Source organism: Hyla sarda, chromosome 9 (assembly GCF_029499605.1).
Source record: "Hyla sarda isolate aHylSar1 chromosome 9, aHylSar1.hap1, whole genome shotgun sequence".
Lineage (NCBI taxonomy): Eukaryota > Metazoa > Chordata > Amphibia > Anura > Hylidae > Hyla > Hyla sarda.
In genome coordinates this window covers 156,358,986-156,381,280 of record NC_079197.1, presented here as the reverse complement: position 1 = coordinate 156,381,280, position 22,295 = coordinate 156,358,986, and the positions used below count along the sequence as shown (strand labels likewise).

Here is a 22,295-nt window from a genome sequence, read left to right as displayed (position 1 = left end):
GTTCCCCTGCGTTCCCCTGTCCGGTGCCCTCCGGCATGTCCAATCATCCGGCATCAAAATTGAGACGCTGGATGATTGTGAACTGTCCCATTCAAATGAATGGGATCAGTTCTAGCATCAGTTTCCCTCCGGTGCACGCCGGAGGGAAACTGTGCCGGACGACTGATATATGTGAACCCAGCCTTACTGCCCACATGGACATAAACAGTGCACATTTGTAGGTGTCTGGTAACATTTTCTTTGCTTTCATGACCAATCACCATCTTTAGTCTACTGGAGATGGTGACACTGATGGCTTTTATACTCTGTATTTTTTGCCCTTTGTGCTAGAAGAAAATGTGGGCCTTAAGCATTAAACACTGTTCAAGATAGGACAACTATCATACAATCTATGGGTATGCAGCATGTTTCTAGTCTGAGTCCATGTTTAACATGTTACTATCCCCTCTGCAGTAACAGTTCCTAATAGGCTTAGGCTAGGTTCATACCACATTAACCCTGTACGTTTGGCTTATATGTGGACAACCTGTTAAAAAGGGATGCTGATGTATACTTGAGTGTATGGACAGCAGCTCACTTAGTTTAATCGACCACGCTTTTCAGTCCGGCAAAATAAACGTGAACATTCAGAAATTAGGCCAAACATGTCAATAGTTCACGTTTGGCCCATCTCATTGGGCCCACTGTCTGTAAGCTGCAGTATATATTGGCATCATGTTGCCGAGGTATCTGTTGAATGTACAAGGCTAACTTGACATCCAACTTGCTTTAGAAGGACTGAGCATAAGAAAATATCAAACTATAAAAGTTCTTTATTATACGTGCGTCTCTATTGTTGCATAAGCGTCAATAAATGATGTTCATGTATAGTTGGTTCCACTGATGAACTTCCATGCTTACATTATTACATTGATGAGTTTGCTCTGTCGAGCAAACTCATCAATGTAATAATGTAAGTATAGAAGTTGACTCCTAGATTTTTAGATTTTAGATTTTCTATATACTAGAGTAGTGTCATATGTCTCTTTTGTCCATCACTTTAAGATTTCCAAAAAGTAGACACAATCGTCTTGAATCACCCAGGCAGAGTTATTATTTCAGTGAACCCTACTGAAGGCACCATTCCCACCTAACCTCTACTGACAAAGGCTCATAAGGCAGAAACAAATCTGTCCACCAATTGGCCAATACCCAAATCATGTTCTGTGATCAGAATGGTGAAATCATATTTATGAGGTGGTACCCTCACTAAAATGTGCTGTCACCGGTTATATTTTACATTGTAATTGGATAACTGTGCAGTAACTAGTACATTCTGTGTGTCTTCCAGCAGGAGTCTCTCTACATTAGTATCTCATTGTATGAAGTGGATTTTCCAGTTTTCTGAGACACATCACATGCACTGGCCCTCCCCCTTCTCTCCCAAGATATAAGCATCTTTCGTCTTCATAAAAATTTTGTATTGAGCAATTCACTGTCACGGCAAACATGGCGTTCGTACCTGCTCCAGGCTATCAACCTGCCTACAACCCTGTAAGTACTAACTACTCAGCCTCTAAGTAGCCTATTATTGCATGTAATTCATATATAATATAATAAAATTCCTCTCTCAGTCTGTGCATGTAGCACTTTTACAAACTATATTGGTGCATTTAAGACTTACTAAGTAGAGGATATTAGGGTGTAAACATGCAGACAGTGTTAGAAGGCTGGCAGCCATTGCTTTTGGGGGTGCAAGCAGAGGAGATCTACAAGCTGTAGATCATACAAGCTGCCTCCTCTATTTAACCTATGACAATTGGGGTGACTTATCTCAGGTCGTTCCTACCCCTTATTGATGGTGTTAATCTGCACAGGAAGCCCCCTTTATTGCGGATACCTCAATGAAAAGCGAGAAGGAACCTGTAGTCAGTTCTTTTCATAAAATAATGAAACAGAAGGAATAAGTACCACACCCAATTGTCCTGGAATGTCAGAAAATGGCGGCATTACCCAATGGGAGGGGATCCTAGCCGGTAATATTTAGTGGGTCCCACCCTTATCTGTCTATATTTCTAGACCTATGGGACATAAATAAGAGCCTGCATGTATTGACATGTAGGATGGCTGCAACCTCCTAACCAGGACCATAAGAGTTAGTTATCTGCTGCCAGGTTCTTGGCACCCCTCGTATTATAATCATAGACTTACAGTGCTTTATCTAGACTTCCCTCTACCTGGGGCAAAGATTTAGTACTCATAGCCCTGTACATAAATAGTCTTGTCACTGCTGAATGTCTTGTTGGTGTCCCACCAGCACACGGGCATCCCCCCCCCCCCCCCCAACACCCCACATCCACCCACAGACTACACCCTGATCATTTTTTCTGCTTCCACCTATGTTGTAACGTTTTCAGGTCTGAGGTTTTCTGGAATTTGTTAGTCAATTATTTGGGTGTGTCTGTGTTCATAGGCTAAGATGAAGTCGTACATATTTTAGATGTCACAAATCAAAATAGATAGGGATTGCCGACGTTGCTTGCAGACAGATTTTTTAAACAATTTTAACCTGAAAAAGCATTATAAACCAGTATTAAAAAAAAGTAATTATAATAATTTTCCCAGCTTTTGATAGTCGTATACCCTGGAAAAGATCATTGAGTAAACAATAGGTTGAAGAGGAATGGAGCTGGGCACAAGACATAGCCTCACCCAGTTATTTCTATGTACTGTAAATAGCGGCAAATTAACACTTCATTGGGCATGTGTGTGCATGTGGGCACCTATACAGGTTTTGCTTTTAATATGCAATAGAATTATTCATTGCTAACATCATAGTTACTACAAATAGCACGGGTCTTTAAAGGGAATCTGTCAGCTGTATTTGCTGCTAAGAGTTGTAGACACAATTGTATAGCTGTCAGAGTATAAAAGCAAACTGTATCTTTCCTGGTGCTGATGGTGGTTGTCAAACTTATAATATTTTTATTTCTTAGCCAAGTGTCAAGGAGGTGGAGATAAACTTATAAAGTGCCACAGCCTGACACGCCTCCTCTCTTTCTCTCACCTCCCAGCCCCTCCTTGATTGTTAGCTGAGCCTTATATATCAATTATGGAGGGTCTGAGAGGTGAGGGTGAGACATAAGACGTGGCAATTTTGCAGCTCAGCCCCGCCTCCATGACACTTGGCTGAGAAATATTAAGACAATTTTATAGGTTTGGCAACCACTTTGAGCTCCATGAAAGATGCAGTTGGCTTTCATGGCATAACAGCTGTAGTTCTTAGTGCAAATACAGCTTTCTGATTTCCTTTAAAGGGGTACTCCACTTCCCAAAGTTTGGAACATTTAGTTCTGAATGCTGGTGCGGGCTTTGGGGGTCACCACGCCCCCTCGTGATGTCATATCCTGCCCCCTCATGACGTCACACCCCACGCCCTCAATGTAAGTCTATGGAAGGGCTGTCACATCCCCTCCCATATACTTACATTGAGGGGACGTGAAGTCACGAGGGGGCGGGAAAACCCCCGAAGCCCGCACAAGCATTCGGGACTAAATGTTCCCGAATACTGGGGAGTGGAGTAACCCTTTAACTCCTTAAGGACTCAGGATGTACCGGTACGTCCTGAGCCCAGATCCCGGTGTTTAAAATGGGGTCACACCGTGACCCCACATCACACTGGGTCGGTCCCGGCTGCTAATCATAGCCGGGACCCTGGGCTAAAGTTGACCGCCACGTCTGAAAGTGAAACTAAACGCTTCCCGGCAGCTCAGTCGGGCTGATCAGGACAGCGCGATAAAATCGCGATGTTCAGATCAGCTGGGACGCAGGTGGAGGTCTCCTTACCTGTGTCCGCGGCGTCCGATCGGGGTTTGATTGCTCCAAGCCTGAGCTACAGGCTTGAGCAATCGAGCCCCTATCTCGCATATCCGTGCAGAGCTATGGCTCTGAAGGGATCAGCATAGGAGATCAGTGTGTGCAGTGCTATAGGTCCCTATGGGAGCTATAACACTGCAAAAAAAAAGTTAACAAAGGTAATTTAACCCCTTCCCTATTAAAAGTTTGAATCACCCCCCCCCCCCTTTTCCCATAAAAAAAAAAAAAAACTGTAAATAAAAATAATTTTTGGTCACTTTTTATATCATAAAAAATGAATAAAAAGCGATCAAAAAGTCAGATCAATACAAAAATGGTACCGATAACAACTTCAGAACACGGCACAAAAAATGAGCCCTCATAACGACCTGTACGTGGAAAAATAAAAAAGTTATTGGGGTCAGAAGATGACAATTTTAAACGTATACATTTTCATGCATGTAGTTATGATTTTTTTCAGAAGTGCGACAAAATCAAACCTATACAAGTAGGGTATCATATTAATCGTATGGACCTACAGAATAAAGATAAGGTGTCATTTTTACCAAAAAAATGCACTGCATAGAAACGGAAGCCCCCAAAAGTTACAAAATGACATTTTTTCTTCAATTTTGTCGCACAATGATTTTTTTTCCATTTCGCCGTGGATTTTTTAGTAAAATGACTAATATCACTGCAAAGTAGAATTGGTGGCGCAAAAAATAAGCCATCATTTGGAATTTTATGTGCAAAATTGAAAGCGTTATGATTTTTAGAAGGTGATGAGGAAAAAATGAAAATGCAAAAACGGAAAAACGCTGAGTCCTTAAGGGGTTAATGGTAACAGAGGTCTGAGTTGCACCTGGACCCTAAAGCATGAAAGGGTCCCTGTGAAACTTAAAGAAGACCAGTACCATAAATTACATATGTTGATTTAGAGATTTTGGATTATAACATGCTCACTAGCTTATTTGTCTAGTTTGACTATGACTTCTAGAAGGTGGAGTCCATCATTTATCTACAGAGAGGGGCCTGTGTTACTGGAGCCTGGGCTTAGTTTTAATGTAAAACCAGTGTAATACCCAATAGCCTGTAACGTGACTATGTCTTCCATGTTATATTTCCATCTTGAGTTTTTTAAGTTTCATTCCAACTTTCGGGTTTAAAAGAGACATTTTTATTGTTCAGAGCAGACAACTTGACTACAGCCAAAAATAGCTGCTGGCAGTACTAGCAGGATAAGAACAGAGCTGCGTGTGAGCGAGCGGATCAATTTTGGGCATTGTACATAACAAGGAATATGGGATAGTCAGGGTGTGTCAGCCTCCTTTGTGTCCTCCTAGTTCTATCATTCCTATTAACCACTGAGATACAGACCTAACTCCCCAGCACTACATAAAAGAGGATTCTCTATTGGGAACCAAATATTTGCCGAACAAAGACACAATGTGACATCCTGGAATACAAGCATATATAATGATGCAATGTGAGCCGTGTCGTATACATGTTATGGGTTATTTGGGCATTTAAAATTGATAGCCTATCCTCAGGATAATCCATCCATATTACATCAGTGGAGGTCTGATTCCCAGCTATTGGAAGGGCCATGGTTATGATGTAAGCACAGCTGCCTCTTCTCTTTGCAATTGCTGTACTATTTATTGTGGTGGTGCAAGGGGTAATGCAGGATTGTCCTATTCAATTAAATGGGACAACACTACAGTTTCTTCCACTGCCAGTACGAATAGGGCAATGATCTCAAGGATAAATAGCAGTAAACATTGAGGAGGCTGCAATACATACACTGTGGCCCAGGTGTGGTAGTCAGATCCACACCAATCTAAATTTGATGGCTTATCTTAAGGCTAGGCCATTAGTTGTACAAGCCCAGAAACCCCTTGGAGGTAGATTCCACCAACAACTAAAAACACCTTTATTGCTTGCCAGATATCTGCACTTGGGGGATGGATGTGTAATGTCTGCAGACTTCTCATTGCCTCACTCCAGATGTCCTCCATAAAGAACTGTGCCACAATGCTCCCCTAATGAACTGTTCCACTCCCCCTAATGAACTGTTCCACTCCCCTAATGAACTGTGCCACTCCCCCTAATAAACCGTGCCACTCCCCCTAATGAACTGTTCCACTCCCCCTAATGAACTGTTCCACTCCCCCTAATGAACTGTTCCACTCCCCCTAATGAACTGTTCCACTCCCCCTAATGAACTGTTCCACTCCCCCTCATGAACTGTTCCACTCCCCCTCATGAACTGTTCCACTCCCCCTAATAAACTGTTCCACTCCCCCTAATGAACTGTGCCACTCCCCCTAATGAACTGTGCCACTCCCCCTAATGAACTGTGCCACTCCCCCTAATGAACTGCGCCACTCCCCCTAATTAACTGTGCCACTCCCCCTAATAAACTGCACCACTCCCCCTAATTAACTGTGCCACTCCCCCTAATTAACTGTTCCACTCCCCCTAATGAACTGTTCCACTCCCCCTAATAAACTGTGCCACTCCCCCTAATGAACTGTGCCACTCCCCCTAATGAACTGTGCCACTCCCCCTAATGATCTGTGCCACTCCCCCTAATAAACTGTGCCACTCCCCCTAATGAACTGTGCCCCTCCCCCTAATGAACTGTGCAACAGTGCTCCCCTAATGAACTGTGCCCCTCCCCTAATTAACTGTGCCACTCCCCCTAATGAATTGTGCCACTCCCCTAATGAACTGTCCCACTGCTCCCTAAAAAACTGTGCAACTGCTCCCTAAAGAACTGTGCCACTCCCCCTAATGAACTGTGCCACTCCCCCTAATGAACTGTGCCACTCCCCTAATGAACTGTGCCACTCCCCCTAATGAACTGTGCCACTCCCCCTAATGAACTGTGCCACTTCCCCTAATGAACTGTGCCACTTCCCCTAATTAACTGTGCCACTTCCCCTAATGAACTGTGCCATCCCCTAATGAAGTGTGCCATTGCTCCCTAATGAAGTCCGTTGAATAGGGGATAAGATGTCTAGGGGTGGAGTACCCCTTTAAAGACCCCTCTGCTATAAAAGAAAACAACAGTATTATAACTGGCACATGATTGGTGGGGGCATGTTATAGATTTTAAATTGGTAGTGATCATTGTCAGTATCTGATAGTCTTGGTCAGACTAACAACACTTTAAGCCTGGAATTCATAAGAAGACTGGTAAAAATGCTCCAGTTATGTCAAGTGGATTTAGAGTTTATATTTGCTCTTCGAATACTTTGTGAACAATTTTGCAATAGCACAAAGTGTCCTTTATACCGATATAATAGTGATGTTGTCTGCTCTCTGCTGACTGTGGTTAGGGAAAATAACCAGAATCACAATCTAGTATGGGGAGTGAACACGTGTGTGCTCCATCCTGCACAGATCTGCAAAAGTGCTGGGCAATAAATCATCAACCAACACAACACTAGGAAATTGGCACTAAACATGGCTCATAGTTGCGCCACACAAGATCTCCAACCTAAAAGTGCAAACCTGCTATGTTCACTCCATGTCTATTCTGTACAATACAAATTATAGTGGTATGTGTCGGACACTTTCCATGTAGCCCACTGTATGGGAACGTCCCGATTACATCACTTTCCTATACAAATATAAAGAAGAAAATATGCATACCACCCTTAAGGAGACCAAAAGGACTGTTTGCCTCCATTCGGTCATTTAAAGCTAATGGCTATACTTAGCATATGTACCTGGAGCTTAAGGTGTGAACATAGCCTAAGTCTTGGCTCCAAAAACATACAATTCAAAAATGACCAAAAGCCCATGGAGTTATAGAATTATTCTTTAAATCAGTCCCATAATCAATACTGATCAAAGTTTAGGGATCCTTGAATATGACTGTTTTGAGGTGGATAGTTGTGTGGGCTGTGAAGCACATGGCGGAAACAGTGTGGTAGAGTCTTTGTCGATGCCATCAGAGTAGAGGAGATGTTTATGGTGCTTGTATTCTCTAGAAGAGACTTTGGTAGCAGACATGCACTTTTGTTTCCCACACATATCTGTGCATCCAATTCCTCAACCTGAACATTACATATAAAAGTTCATATCTAACAACACCCTTTAGCAATGTATACACTCTTCTTCACTATGCCTCAACCTGTCCTAATACTAGGTCCAACCTTCTGACTCTCTCTAAGGAGAACTAGGAGGAGGCTATGGATGCGTCCAGCCCACTGTTATACACGCTAGCAATTAGTGTTGCTCGCGAATATTCGCAATTCGAATTTTATTCGCGAATATAGCACTATATATTCGAAAATATGCGCATATTCGCGAATATTGACTCCTCCCTTATTTAATGGTATAGGGAACTATGACTAGTGCATTAACTCTGTGATTTTTTACCATTGAAACCAATAGGCCCATTGTGGTCTATGGGGATCTCACGGCATTTAAAACAGGAAGCTAAGCAGGACCATTTCGCAGAACAGTGGATGGAAGACCGTCCCGGGGTGGGACAGAGTTTTACAGTGTTGTGGTTTAACTTTACTTTCCTGGAAAAGCTGCTGAGTTGCCCATAGCAACCAGATTGCTTCCTCCATTTTTCAGAGGCCTTTTCAAAGATGAATGAAGCAATCTGGTTGCTATGGGCAACTGCACAACTCTTCCTCTACATTGGTTTTGATGAATCTCCCCCATAGAGGGAGATTAATCAAAATCTGTCCATAGCAACCAATCAGATCGCTTCTTTCATTTTTCACAAGGCCTCTGCAAAATGAAAGAAGCAATCTGAGTGGTTGCTATGGGCAACTCAGCAGCTTTTCCTGGAAGTTTCTGAGTTGCCCATAGCAACCAGATTGCTTCCTTCATTTTGCAGAGGCCTTGTGAAAAATGAAAGAAGCGATCTGATTGGTTGCTATGGGCAACTTTTCCAGGAAAGTAAAGTTAAACCACAACACTGTAACACTCTGTCCCACCCCGGGACTCAAACTCGTGGTGGTCTCCCACCCACTGTGCTGCCGAGACGGTCCTGCTTAGCTTACTGTTTTACATGCCGTGAGATCCTGATAGACCACAATGGGCCTATTGATTTCAATGGGCGAAAAAGTTAATGCACTAGTCACAGTTCCCTATACCATTAAAGAAGGGAGGGCTCAATATTCGCGAATATGCGCACATGCGGAAAACCAGTGTAGAGGAAGAGTTGTGCAGTTGCCCATAGCAACCAACCAGATCGCTTCTTTCATTTTGCAGAGGCCTTGTGAAAAATGAAAGAAGCAATCTGGTTGGTTGCTATGGGCAACTCAGCAGCGTTTCCAGGAAAGTAAAGTTACACTACAACACTGTCCCACCACGGGAATCCCGTGGTGGTCTCCCATCCACCATGCTGCCGAGACGGTCCTGCTTAGCTTACTGTTTTAAATGCCGTGAGATCCCCATAGACCACAATAGGCCTATTTGTTTCAATGGGCGAAAAATCACAGAGTTAATGCACTAGTCACAGTTCCCTATACCATTAAATAAGGGAGGGCTCAATATTCGCGAATATATTTTCGCATATGCGGGAAAAAAACACGAATATAACGAATATGCGGATTTCATCCATATATTCGCGAAATATCGCGAATTCGAATATGGCCTATGCCGCTCATCACTACTAGCAATGTGCTGATCCCGTGTAAATGATTTTCAGCACAATTTGTATGATTTTGCAGTTGACATTGAATGATTCCATGGTGCCACTTTTCTTCATGCCTTGTGACATTGTTTTGCCCTTCCCATTTGCAGAGATGAATTTCCTCACTGCTTATTTAAAGGGGTATTCCAGTTTTTTTTTGGGCAGCCCTTGAGCCCATGATACAAAGTAATAATACTGTGTAATTTTCTTCTGTTACCTCCGTGCGCTGCTTTGTCATATTTTCATTTACAGGACCCACACCCGGAAGTGATGTGTAGTGCAAGTCTTTTTATTTTACTAATATGTAGCAAGATCTATACCGGCACTGCTATGTATCTAGATCCCTGCTGCAATTAGGCTGTGGATCTAAAACACCCTGACAAACCCCTGCACAATGTAAGGTAGTGCTCACGTAAAAGTCACAGTTTTTGTATCTTCAGGCACATGAGAAAGAAAGACAGAGCACATACCATATACTTCAATGCTGTGGTCTCTTTATTTCTTCATACGGGGTAAACGGTGAGGGAGGGTGGACGAGTGCTTCAGAGTGACTCTAGGCTACGGTCCGTATCACGCTGGTCCCCGCTTCATCAGGCCCTCTTGAGGGCCTGATGAAGCGCGGACCAGCATGATACGGCCCTAGCCCGGAGTTCTTCTGAAGCACTCGTCCACCCACCCTCTCCCCTTACCGTTTACCCCATATGAAGAAATAAAGAGACCACAGCATTGAAGTATATGGTATGTGCTCTGTCTTTCTTTCTCATGTGCCTTTTTATTTTACTGTTGTCTCTGACCTTCCTCAGCATTCCATACGGCCAGAAACAATAATATGTCATAAGTCACATGATCTCCCGGGGGCTTGGCTATGCTGCACCCGCTTGGTGCATAGCAGGGGGGAAGGGATACTGAACTAATGCTATCTACCCATTGCAGCATAGCCACACCCCCTGGAGACCATGTGACCGATGACATTGTTGGCTCAAAGGCTGAAGTAAAAAACAAAAAAAGCTGGAATACCCCTTTAAGTTTCCCCACTTTGAAATCTCCAGAGTTATTATTTTTAGTAACTTGCCACTTTCTCTCAAAACTGTAGCCATTTTATTGTCCTTATTATTGCTATTTTATGCTTTATAATTCCTCTTAGTGTTTTATTGGAGGCTGATTGCTCCCGTGTGGATATGTATAGACATGCAGCAGTTGGGATAGGCTTTGACATGTTCAGCTTCTCTCTCTTGTTTTATCACAGCGAGAAACATGTTGTGTCCTGAAGAGAAATACACTTCTCACATTTTCTTTTTGTCCCAATCAGCAAATAAATTACAGATCTGGCACATAGGTGACTTACAATGTCCATTCATTTATGATGGCTGTTGGCTGAATGCTTGTTCTGCTGACAGCTATCTCTCCTGAACCCCACATATGTGTGCAGACTTGCCTCAGCTGTTCTGAATGGGTAGAGGGAAAAAGCCGATGAAAAACACCATTGGTGGAGGCTTATCTCCCCATAACAACATGATCGGGCAGGCTGAACTATAACAGACTCAGCCATTCTTTCCCAACTCTCTCCCCACGGTAGATTTTAGGAGACAGTCAGGATCCCCCATATACTTTTTATGGCTGGCTAGTCCCCTAGAAATCAATGGGTTCAGACGACTTTAACATGTATAGCCAAACTTACAGTAGACTGAGATTTTGGATGCCCAAAAGTGCCAATTAAGACCACTTACTGCAGAATGTTGTCATGAATGAGTGTGATCGATAACAGCAAATGGCAGATAATTGTTGAAAAGTTAATCCGCCATATTGGATTTTCCCTGGCATTATGGGGGGTGGTAGTAAAAAGGGTGGCAAACAACAGATCTGGTTTTGTGGCCCAGAATAGACCACATATTCTCCATAGAAATACATAGGCAATTGGTTGTTTTAACTAATGGCATTGTTGTCCAAGATTAAAACGTTCACAGACCAACATTGAATTACAAGACATACAGAAAACAGCTGCCCTAAATGCCTAATGTAAGGCCATCTTAAGGCGACCCAAAGCCTACTTAGGCAGGATATTTATTTTGACCCCCGCACATGAAATCAGGGAATGTTTTCCACCACTTTGTGTTTCTGATGGGTTTTGTGTCCACAGCATGTGTAAGTTAGCAAAAAATTAAAGCTATGGGAGATATTGTACATCCATCAGTCCAGCCTACATACTTCATCACTGACACATTGCTGTGGGATAGTTTGGGTTGGAGACTAGTCTCATGATATGACTCTTACAATATGGTGACTCATAGGGAAAACATGTTCTTGCATCTTACAACCAGGTGGATCTGGTACTGGTGGAAATTGTGCCATTCATTCAAGACTTTCCCATTGGTAGTATCCAATGCAGAAGTCCATTAGACTTTCTACTGAACAATCTGTGTGTCACACGGAAGTTCTCTAGGTCCACCAGTGGAAATAGATTTGAGTCCCCACCCTCCATCTTTACAGTACACAATACATTGTCAGTAAGGTGAAGCATGTTACTTGTTAATCACCTCATAAGACATAAGACCCTATTGGCAATCTTTTATCTTTTGTTTGACTTTTGGTGTCCATTATTGTGTTGGTGCCATGAGAATATGCTTTGGTACTCTGGCCAAGCCTACTAGATCACACCATCCATACATTCACCCACTGTATTCTATAGGGGAACATGGTTGTTGCCACCCAGATCTAGACAGGACAGTATCAGGTAATGGCATACCTTTCTTCACATCTGCAGTGTAAAAGGTTAGGGAGGCTGCAGTAAAGACACCGGATTTCTCTAATACTATGATGAGCTGTAGTAATTGGGAACAATGTGTTAATTCTCTGTGTTCCATCATGTCTTCTTAATGATGAGTCAAACTTGTGCAAAGCAATCGAATGAATGGGCATTGTACTGCACATGCTCTGTGACACACCCAACCTACAAATCTATGTCTATAGGCAAGTGTACATGACAAATTCTGTATTATGAAAAGAGCAACCAGTCACACCCTTGTGGTGTAATACACTGATGGAGAAAGAGGAAGCACAAACTGATGGTAAAATGGCAGTTCCTAGGTCTACCTCAAAATGCAACCCATGTCTATAAAAGTCTATCACTTACCTATACCATGATTTATATGATACAGATTATTTGTTGCTACATAAATGGTAGCATTGTAACAGGCGAAAGTTTATTGAAAAAGCTTGGGTGACCAGTCGTCATTACAAATCATACAATAAATTACAATAATACATAGCATTCCAGTACAATATACAGCACAGGTTCCCTAAGCTATACACCGTACCACATGCTGCACTAACATTCCACTCCATCACTCGATATTGAAGATACAAAGTAAAAAAAACAATGCATTACAATCTATGATCGGGGAGGGGTGTGGGATTTATGGGGGGTAGGAATGGGCTGATTACAGGGCCAAACTACTCAGCAAATGTATGGGGAGGTGAGGAAGTAGAGGGGCGTTAGTCCTCTTCTTCGTCATTGTCCAGACTGTCCTAGTTGCAATAGTCTCTAAGCTGGCTGTGGATCAGCCTGGTAGCATTGTAACAGGGTCCAGCATATGGTTTAAGGGCATTTATAGGGGGAGGTATGCACAAAGCCGGATGCTAGGGTTGGCACCAATGAGCCACTTTGCCTCAGGGTAGACACAAATTTAAGGTAACTGAACCACAACCTGCAATGTTTATCTACTGTATACAATAGTCACATAAAGGTAGAGATGCTGGCACTGCCATGACTAGTAACCAGGATTATACATAGACTCATGCAGTAGTGTCCCGGGATCCCAACGGTGCACGTGTCAGAGCAAGAGTTGTGTCTCAAATTGAACACTCGGAAAGGAATAGTATTTCTGCAGCACACGTCTCTGATCCAACACAGCTTTACTAACAGCAAAGCAAAATCTCACTTTTATCTACTGCGCAGTGGGCTCACATCAATCCGTGGTCATGCATACATTTTGTTGACATTTTGGAAGTACCGAAAATTAATTTATATCCCATGCAGGAAACGAAAACCAGACACAATTTAGAAGAAAAAAAAATGGATAAGGGGCTGAATAATTTGGGCCTAAAACTTTTTTCCCCCCAGATTTTAAGAATTATAGATTAGGTATTTATAATATGCCTCAATGTTAGCAAACGTATTCCGTAATTCAAATGGTGTCATAGCAGCTCAATATAATCTCAATGTTAGATTGTGGGGTTTCTGCTCTAGAACTCACTATATGCTGCATATTTGGAGAAGTAGAACGTCAGATGGCTCAATATCATGTTTGTGTACTCCCTGGGGATAATTATGCTGCGCAAACACAGCTTTGGCTCTGCTACCTTTTGTTGTCTAGCTGAACAGATGTCTCCTTGTATCGCCATTAGAAATGTGCAGACTGTCACCAACAAAATGAGACATTTTAGGGGCAGTACCAGTATTACAATGCTACTCACACTGTAGTACTACAGAATGCCTGGGGTACACATATATCTATTCTAAGATAAAAAAAGAATTAAGATAAGAATAGATGGACCATTTGGTCTTCTTCTGCGGATGTTCTTCCATGTTTTAGTGAAGTGGGGCCCAAGCTTTGGGGTCAGCTGCTTCAATAAAGGAAGGGTCTTGTTCAGTTGTGAGCCTTATTTGTATTCAGGTCAGAAGACAGAAGAAGTTATGCAGAGCACAACAACGCTTTGAGGGACTGTATAGGATACATTAGTAATATAGTAACATATTTCATAAGGCTGAAAAAAGACCAGAGTCCATCAAGTTCACCCTTTATCCCTAATGAGTCCCTACGGAGTTGATCCAGAGGAAGGCAAAAACCCCTCATACTAGAGGTAAACATTCCTTCCCGACTCCAAATATGGCATCAGAATAGATCCCTGGATCAACCTTCTGTCCCCCCTAGATCTAGAATCCATAACCTGTAATGTTATTATTCTCCAAAAATGCATCCAGACCCCTTTTAAATTATTTTACAGAATTCACCATGACCACCTCCTCAGGCAGAGAATTCCACAGTCTCACTGCTCTTACAGTAAAGAACCCCCGTCTGTGCTGGTGTAGAAACTTTCTTTCCTCTAGACGTAGAGGATGCCCCCTTGTTATAGATACAGTCCTGTGTATAAATAGATCATGGGAGAGATCTCTGTACTGCCCCCTGATATATTTATACATAGTTATTAGGTCGCCCCTAAGCCTTCTTTTTTCTAAACCAAATAACCCTAATTCTGATAATCTTTCTGGGTACTGTAGTCCTCCCATTCCCCGTATTACTCTGGTTGCCCGTCTTTGAACCCTCTCCAGCTCCACTATATCTTTCTTGTACACTGGTGCCCAGTACTGTACACAGTATTCCATGTGTGGTCTGACTAGTGATTTGTACAGCGGTAGAATTATTTCCTTGTCATCGGCATCTATGCCCCTATTCATGTACCCCATGATTTTATTTGCCTTGGCAGCAGCTGCCTGACACTGGTCACTACAGCTAAATTTACTGTTAACTAAGACTCCTAAGTCCTTTTCCTTGTCAGTCGTCCCAAGTGTGCTCCCATTTAATACATAATCCCAGCCAGGAATTTTCTTCCCCATGTGCATTACCTTACATTTATCAGTGTTGAACTTCATCTGCCACTTCCCAGCCCAAACCTCCAACCTATCCAGATCCATTGTAACAGTGCACTGTCCTCTATAGTGTTTACTGCTTTACAGAGTTTAGTATCATCTGCAAAAATTGCTAATTTATTATTCAACCCCTCTACAATAAATATATTTAATAGAACAGGACCCAAGACACCCCTGTGGTACCCCACTAGTAACAGTCACCCTATCAGAATAAGTACCATTAATAACCACCCTCTGTTTCCTATCACTGAGCCAGTTACTTACCCATTTAAACACATTCTCCCCCAGCCCAATCCTTCTCATTTTATGCACCAACCTTTTATGTTGCACCATATCAAATGCTTTAGAAAAATCCAGACATACGACTTCCAGCGATTGCCCCTGGTCCTGTCTGGAGCTCACCTCCTCATAGAAGCTGATCAGGTTAGTTTGACAGGATCGATCCCTCATAAAGCCATGCTGATATGGAGTCATACATTTATTTTTATCAAGATATTCCAAAATAGCATCTCTTAGAAAACGCTCAAACAATTTACATACAACCGAGGTTAAACTAACAGGTCTATAATTCCACCTTTTGACCCCTTTTTAAATATTGGCAACACATTTGCCATGCGCCAGTCCTGGGGAACAGTCCCTGTTACTATAGAGTCCCTGAATATTAACCCCTTAATGACCACGGACATAAATGTGTGTCCTGGTTTGGCGGGACTTCCCGCACCAGGACGTACATTTACGTCCTGTGTATGACCACGAGCATCAGAACGGTGCTCGCGTCATACACGTCAGGTTCCGTGGCCCGCCCGTAATGGACGACATCCGCGATCGCGTGGATGGTCGCCATTAACCCCTCAGATGCCGTGATCAATACAGATCACGGCATCTGCGGCAGTGCGGTACTTTGAATGGATGATCGGATAGCCCGCAGTGCTGCCGCGGCGATCCGATCATCCAGCATGGCGGCCGGAGGTCCCCTCACCTGGCTCTGGCCGTCTCCCGGGGTCTTCTGCTCTGGTCTGCGATCGAGCAGACCAGAGCAGAAAATGACCGATAATACTGATCAGTGCTGTGTCCTATACATAGCACTGAACAGTATTCGCAATCAAAGAATTGCTATAGATAGTCCCCTATGGGGACATAAAAAGTGTAAAATAAAAGTTGAAAAATTTAAAAATAAAAAGTTTAAAAAAAAGTAAAAAATCCCCTCCCCCAATAAAAATGAAAATTGTTAGTTTTTCCCGTTTTACCCCCAAAAAGCGTAAACTTTTTTTAAATAAACATATTTGGTATCACCGCCTGCGTAAATGTCCGTACTATCAAAATATAATGTTAATTATCCCATACGGTGAATGGCGTAAATGTAAAAAATGTTAAAAGTCCAAAATTTATTTAAAAAAATTAATAAAAAATGATCGAAAAGTTTTATATATGCAAATGTGGTATCGATAAAAAGTACAGATGACGGCGCAAAAAATGAGCCCTCATACAGCCCTATAAATGGAACAATGAAAAAGTTATAGGTGGTCAAAAAAGGCGATTTTAGATTACTGATTTTGTACAAAAAGTTTAAGATTTTTTTTAAGTGGTACAAAAATATAAAAGTATCTAGCCATGGGTATCATTTTAATCATATTGACCCACAGAATAATGAACACGTCATTTTTACCATAAAGTGTATAGTTTGAAAACAAAACCCTCCAAAATGTGCAAAATTGTGGTTTTCAGTAAAATTTCCTCCCTAAAATTTTTTTTTGGGGGTTCACCGTACATTTTATGGTAAAATGAGAGGTTTCATTACAGAGTACAATTGGTCACGCAAAAAACAAGCCCTTATATGGGTCTGTAGATGGAAATATAAAGGAGTTATGGGTTTTAGAAGGCAAGGAGGAAAAAACAAAAACGCAAAAAAAAAATTGGCCTGGTCCTTAAAGGAGTACTCTGGCGCGCACTTTTTTCCTTTTATCCCATCCGGGCTGCAAAATAAAAGAAAACACACTTTCTCTTACCTGCCAACGAGCCCCCGGAGCTCTAGTACACTCCGGTACAGGTGTTCGGTCCCCGGGCTGTATTCTTCTTACTTCCTGTTAGCCCGCCACGTCACATGGAGCTTCAGCCTATCACCAGCTGAGGCGGGATAAAAGGAAAAAAGTGCGCACCGGAGTACTCCTTTAAGGTGAAAATGGGCTTGGTGCTTAAGGGGTTAAAAATAGTGGTCTGTCTATTACATTACTTCATTCCTTTAGAACACGGGGGTGAATGCCATCTGGACCTAGCGATTTGTCTATTTTGGACTTCTTCCTGGGTTAGACAGGTGACCTGTACTTCTTCCTGGGTTAGACAGGTGACCTGTACTGGGGAGTTTACTTTATCTCGCTGTATTTCACCTGGCATCTCATTTTCCTCGGTGAATACAATGGAGAAGAATTTGTTTAATTTGCTTTTTCCTGATCCCCATTTATAATTTCTTCTTTATAGTTTTTTTAAAGGGCCTACACTTTCATTTTTAACCTTTTTGCTATTTATATAGTTAAAGAACATTTTGGGGTTAGTTTTACTCTCTTGGGTAATGAATCTTTCTGTCTCTATTTTTGCAGCTTTTATCTGTTTTTTACATATTTTACATTTTTCTCTATAGCTTTTTAATGCTTCTTCACTGCCATCCTGTTTTAGTAGTTTAAATGCTTTATTTTTGTCATTTATTGCCCCTTAACATTTTTATTAATTCATATAGATTTTTTTTTTATTTCTGATTCTTTTATTTCCATCAGGTATATACCGTATATACTCGAGTATAAGCCGAGTTTTTCAGCACAATTTTTCGTGCTGAAACCCCCCCCCCCCCCCCCCCTCCGCTTATTCTCGAGTGAACTCTCCACCCTCAGTGGTCTTCAACCTGCGGACCTCCAGATGTTTCAAAACTACAACTCCCAGCAAGCCCGGGCAGCCATCGGCTGTCCGGGCTTGCTGGGAGTTGTAGTTTTGAAACATCTGGAGGTCCGCAGGTTGAAGACCACTGTGGCCTTCGACATCATGCAGCTCCCCCTCCTCTCACCCCCTTTAGTTCTGTACTCACCACCGCTCGGCGGGATGTTAGGGTGCTCTGGTCCGGGCCATCTGTGCTGCAGGGACAGTCCGATGCGGAGGGTTAGTGGTTCCGGGCTGTCCATCTTCACCGGGGGGGCCTCTTCTCCGCGCTTCGGGCCCGGCCCTGGAATAGTCATGTTGCCTTGACGACGACGCACAGGGACGTTCATGAGTAACGTCCCTGTGCATCGTCGTCAAGGCAACGTTTCTATTCCGGGCCCGAAGAGGCCCCCCCCCCCGGTGAAGATGGACAGCCCGGAACGACTATCCCTCCACACTGGACTGTCCCTGCAGCACAGATGGCCCGGACCAGAGCACCCTAACATCCCGCCGAGGGGGTGAGAGGGGGGGGGGGCTGGATGATGTCGAAGGCCACAGTGGTCTTCAACCTGCGGACCTCCAGATGTTTCAAAACTACAACTCTCAGCAAGCCCGGACAGCCGATGGCTGATGACATGTGGGGGGGGGGGGGGTGATGATGACAAGGGGAGGATGAAGGGGGGGGGGTGTGGGATGATAAGGGGATGATGAAGGGGGGGGTGGGATAATGACAAGGGGATGATGAAGGGAGGGTGGGATAGTGACAAGGGGATAGTGAAGGGGGTGTGTGGGATGATGACAAGGGGATGATGAAGGGGGGTGAGATGATAAGGGGATGATGACAGGCAGGGATGATGAAGGGGGGATGATGACAGGTGGTGATGATGAAAGGGGGATGAAGGCAGGGTGGTGATGATGAGGGTGTTAATGACGGGGGGTCTGGATGATGACAGGGGGGATGATGTATTTCCCACCCGAGGCTTATAGTAGAGTCAATAACTTTTCCTGGGTTTTTGGGGTGAAATTAGGGGCCTTGGCTTATATTCGGGTCGGCTTATACTCGAGTATATATGGTACATCTTACAGTGATAATTTAAGATATTTTTAAAAGTCTCCAATTTAGTTTTCGTATTTTTGTTTTTGAGGACATTATCCCATTTTATATTTTTAAGAGCTTCTCAGAGTTGATCAAACTTTGCCTTCCTAAAGTTCATTGTTTTTGTGGCCCCTTGAGAGATTCCCTTATTGAAGAACAAGTTATAATGTATTATATTATGATCACTATTTCCTAGGTGTCCTTCTACTTGCACATTAGTTACTCTGTCAGGTCTGTTGGTTAATATTAAGTCCAGTAGGGCGCCCCCTCTGGTCGGGCCCTGCACCATTTGGGACAGATAATTGTCTTTAGCTATAGTCAGAAACCTGTTTCCTTTATGAGATTCACAGGTCTCAGTCTCCCAGTTTATATCAGGATAGTTAAAGTCCCCCATTATTATCACCTCATTTTGATTTGCTGTCTTGTTTATTTGGCTTAGTAATTGATCTTCTGCCTCCTCCATTATGTTAGGGGTTTGATATAAGCCACCAATCAGAATTTTTTTTATTTTTATCTCCATATATTTCTACCCATAATGACTCCACATTATTGTTTGCCTCCCATATATCCTCCCACAGTGCGGCCTTCAGACTCGATTTCACATACAGACAAACTCCTCCCCTTTCCGTTTTGTCCGATCCTTCCTGAATAAACTATAACCCTGTATGTAGGGAATTGCTGAAACAAAAAAGTGGTCATAGATGTCAGATAACTGTGCTGACACTTTCATCCATCGACTCATTCTTATATGTCCATGATGTTCCCATGATGCTTCTAGCAGGCAACTCTAATGCTGCTGATCTAATAAACATGAGGATCCAGTCCCTGTTTCTCTAGATGGTAAAAGGTGGCTGTCACCATCAATCTGACTCTGTTGTCACACGTGTAAAAAATGTCGGCTAACTAGGATGATCTTCATAAAAGTCATCATACTCCTCTCTACTGATATCATATCGCAGTCTGAGCTTTAAGGTTATGAAGAACATGATATTGGGGGAAATCAACTGGAACATCCCCAGTATTCAACATCACAGGACACTTGACTTTCTACTCCACATAGATCAAAAGTTGTGAGTTATTCTGTATACCAGCTCCACTGTGTTCTGCAGACATCTTTATTTGCATTTATATAAAGAGAATACATTTGCATGATAGACTTTACATAATTTTATAAATTTTTTTGTAAAATGATCAACACCATGCTGGAAAATCAACAGACTCCATTCGAGTTAATGGAATCTGTAGAGAACCAATAGTGTGAATCATATGTGGGTTCCGACATTGCTTGTTTTTTTTTTTTTTGTTGTTTCTATGGTGGAAGGGAAAAAGGAAATATGAACAAAGGAAAGGGGATAAGATGTCAGATCGCGGGGGGTCTGGGCTCTGGCAACCCGAATGATCTCTGGGCCAGCACCACGGCATTCTGAAAACAGAAGCCTGGGGCTCCCGTGTTTGTGACATCAAACCATGCCCCCTCCATTCATGTCTATGGGAGGGGGCGTGATGGCTAACCCAACCCCCCCATCCCCGCGATCTGAAATCCCCTATCCTTTGCATAGGGAATAAGACGTCTAGGGGCAGAGTACCCCTTTAATCTGTGACTGACAAGTACTACAAGTGGGACCAAGTGAATGTGTTAGGGAGCCCATGGTTTTCCTGATCTGTGGGGTTACTGGGGGGTTGGCCCCACAACAATCATTCATTGATGGTTTATCATAACTGAAAGTCCAATAAATCTCTTTCAATTTTGAAACTCCTAACCATAAGTATCTACCCAGCATTAAGATTTGGCATTAAACATATTGTCGGATTTCTGATTCTAACAATTTATTTTCCTGTGATTTCTTGCAGCCCATCCCTTATACCACTATGATAGCTGGAGGCCTGCGTGTGGGGATGGTTGTCTGTGTCCAGGCCAAACTTCCAAGTGACTATAACAGGTACGTTTTATACATCAGTAGCAATGTTTTATTCTCAAACATACAGTATAACATGCATTCATATGCTGATTTTCTTCTAAGGACTAAAAACTATAATTTATTGATGGATGCGACACTCCATCCTCATCGCAATAAATATATTCACAGCTATTAGGTTAGATGTCCTAACCAATAGAAGATGTTTTGCAGGGCCGGGTAGTAGGTTGCTAACTAGCAAGGTTGGTAGATAGATAGGTAGCCAAGTAGGTAGGTAGCTAGGTTGCTAACTAGGTAGGTAGTTAGGTGCAGAGATGGGTAGGTAGGTAGCCAGGTAGATAGACATGTAGATAGATAAGCAAGTTGCTAGCTAGTTAAATAGGTAGGCTAGGCTGTGACACTTTGTTAAACATGGAATAAATTTTCACTTTTTATGGAACCAAGAGTGCTGCGGATTTATCCTTGATTTGTAGTTAAATAGGTAGCTAGGTAGGTTGTTAGCTAGCTCAGTAGGAAGCCAGGAAGGTAGGTAAATAGCCAGGTGGGTAGAAAGCTAGGTTGCTATCTAGCCAGGCAGGTAGGATGGTAGCTAAGTTGGTTGTTAGCTAGGCAGGTATCCAGGTAGGTAGATAGCAAGGTTACCAAGTAGATACATAACCAGACAAGTAGGTAGCTAGGAACCACCCATCTTTATGCCAGGATTAAAAAAAAATGGATGAAGGTCCTGAACAGTCATTCTCTAGTGGTGGAAGACTGGACACAGGCAGGGGCTGACACTAAATTGGGCACAGTAGCTGACTCATTTTTACACATGCTGACTGGTGTCAAGCACCTGGGTGGAGGCTGTCACGGAGCTGGAAGTGGATCCTCCATCTGTGTGGCTGATGACTCAAACCGTATCGGTAGCGGAGTCTAAGATGCCGCTGGTCTTCACCAGAGCCCGCTGCAAGGCAGGATGGGCTTGCTGCGGCAGGCGTCACCCAGGTCGCTACCCCCTACACGGCTCAACTGGGCAACACAGGTAACTTGGCAAGGTGAGGTACAGAAGGGCTGTAGCGTAATCAAACGTAGCAGATGGTCAAGGCAGGCGGCAAAGGTTCGTAGTCAAAAAACGTAGCAGGAAGGTCTGGATACACGGGAATGGCAAACAGACAATGGGTACGCTTTCTCTCAGGCAAATGGGACTGAAGATCTGGCAGGGAAATGTGGGAGGTGCAGGGACTTTATAAGGTA

General features: G+C 43.0%; 1 protein-coding gene across 3 annotated transcripts in view; it reads left to right on the top strand.

The window, feature by feature from the left end:
- The first annotated feature begins 1,376 nt into the window (after positions 1-1,376).
- LOC130290638 (galectin-4-like) overlaps positions 1,377-22,295 on the top strand; it is a 39,112-nt gene continuing 18,193 nt past the window's right edge. Inside the window, exons 1-2 of one of the 3 annotated variants that reach the window (XM_056538532.1) lie at positions 1,377-1,533; positions 20,998-21,086. In XM_056538532.1, the coding sequence (XP_056394507.1) occupies positions 1,489-1,533; positions 20,998-21,086 (134 nt within the window). In that variant the 5' untranslated portion in view covers positions 1,377-1,488. Of the gene's footprint in view, positions 1,534-6,798; positions 6,932-18,514; positions 18,569-20,997; positions 21,087-22,295 lie in introns of those variants that run through there. The other 2 variants (XM_056538534.1, XM_056538533.1) reach the window with 2 other exon arrangements.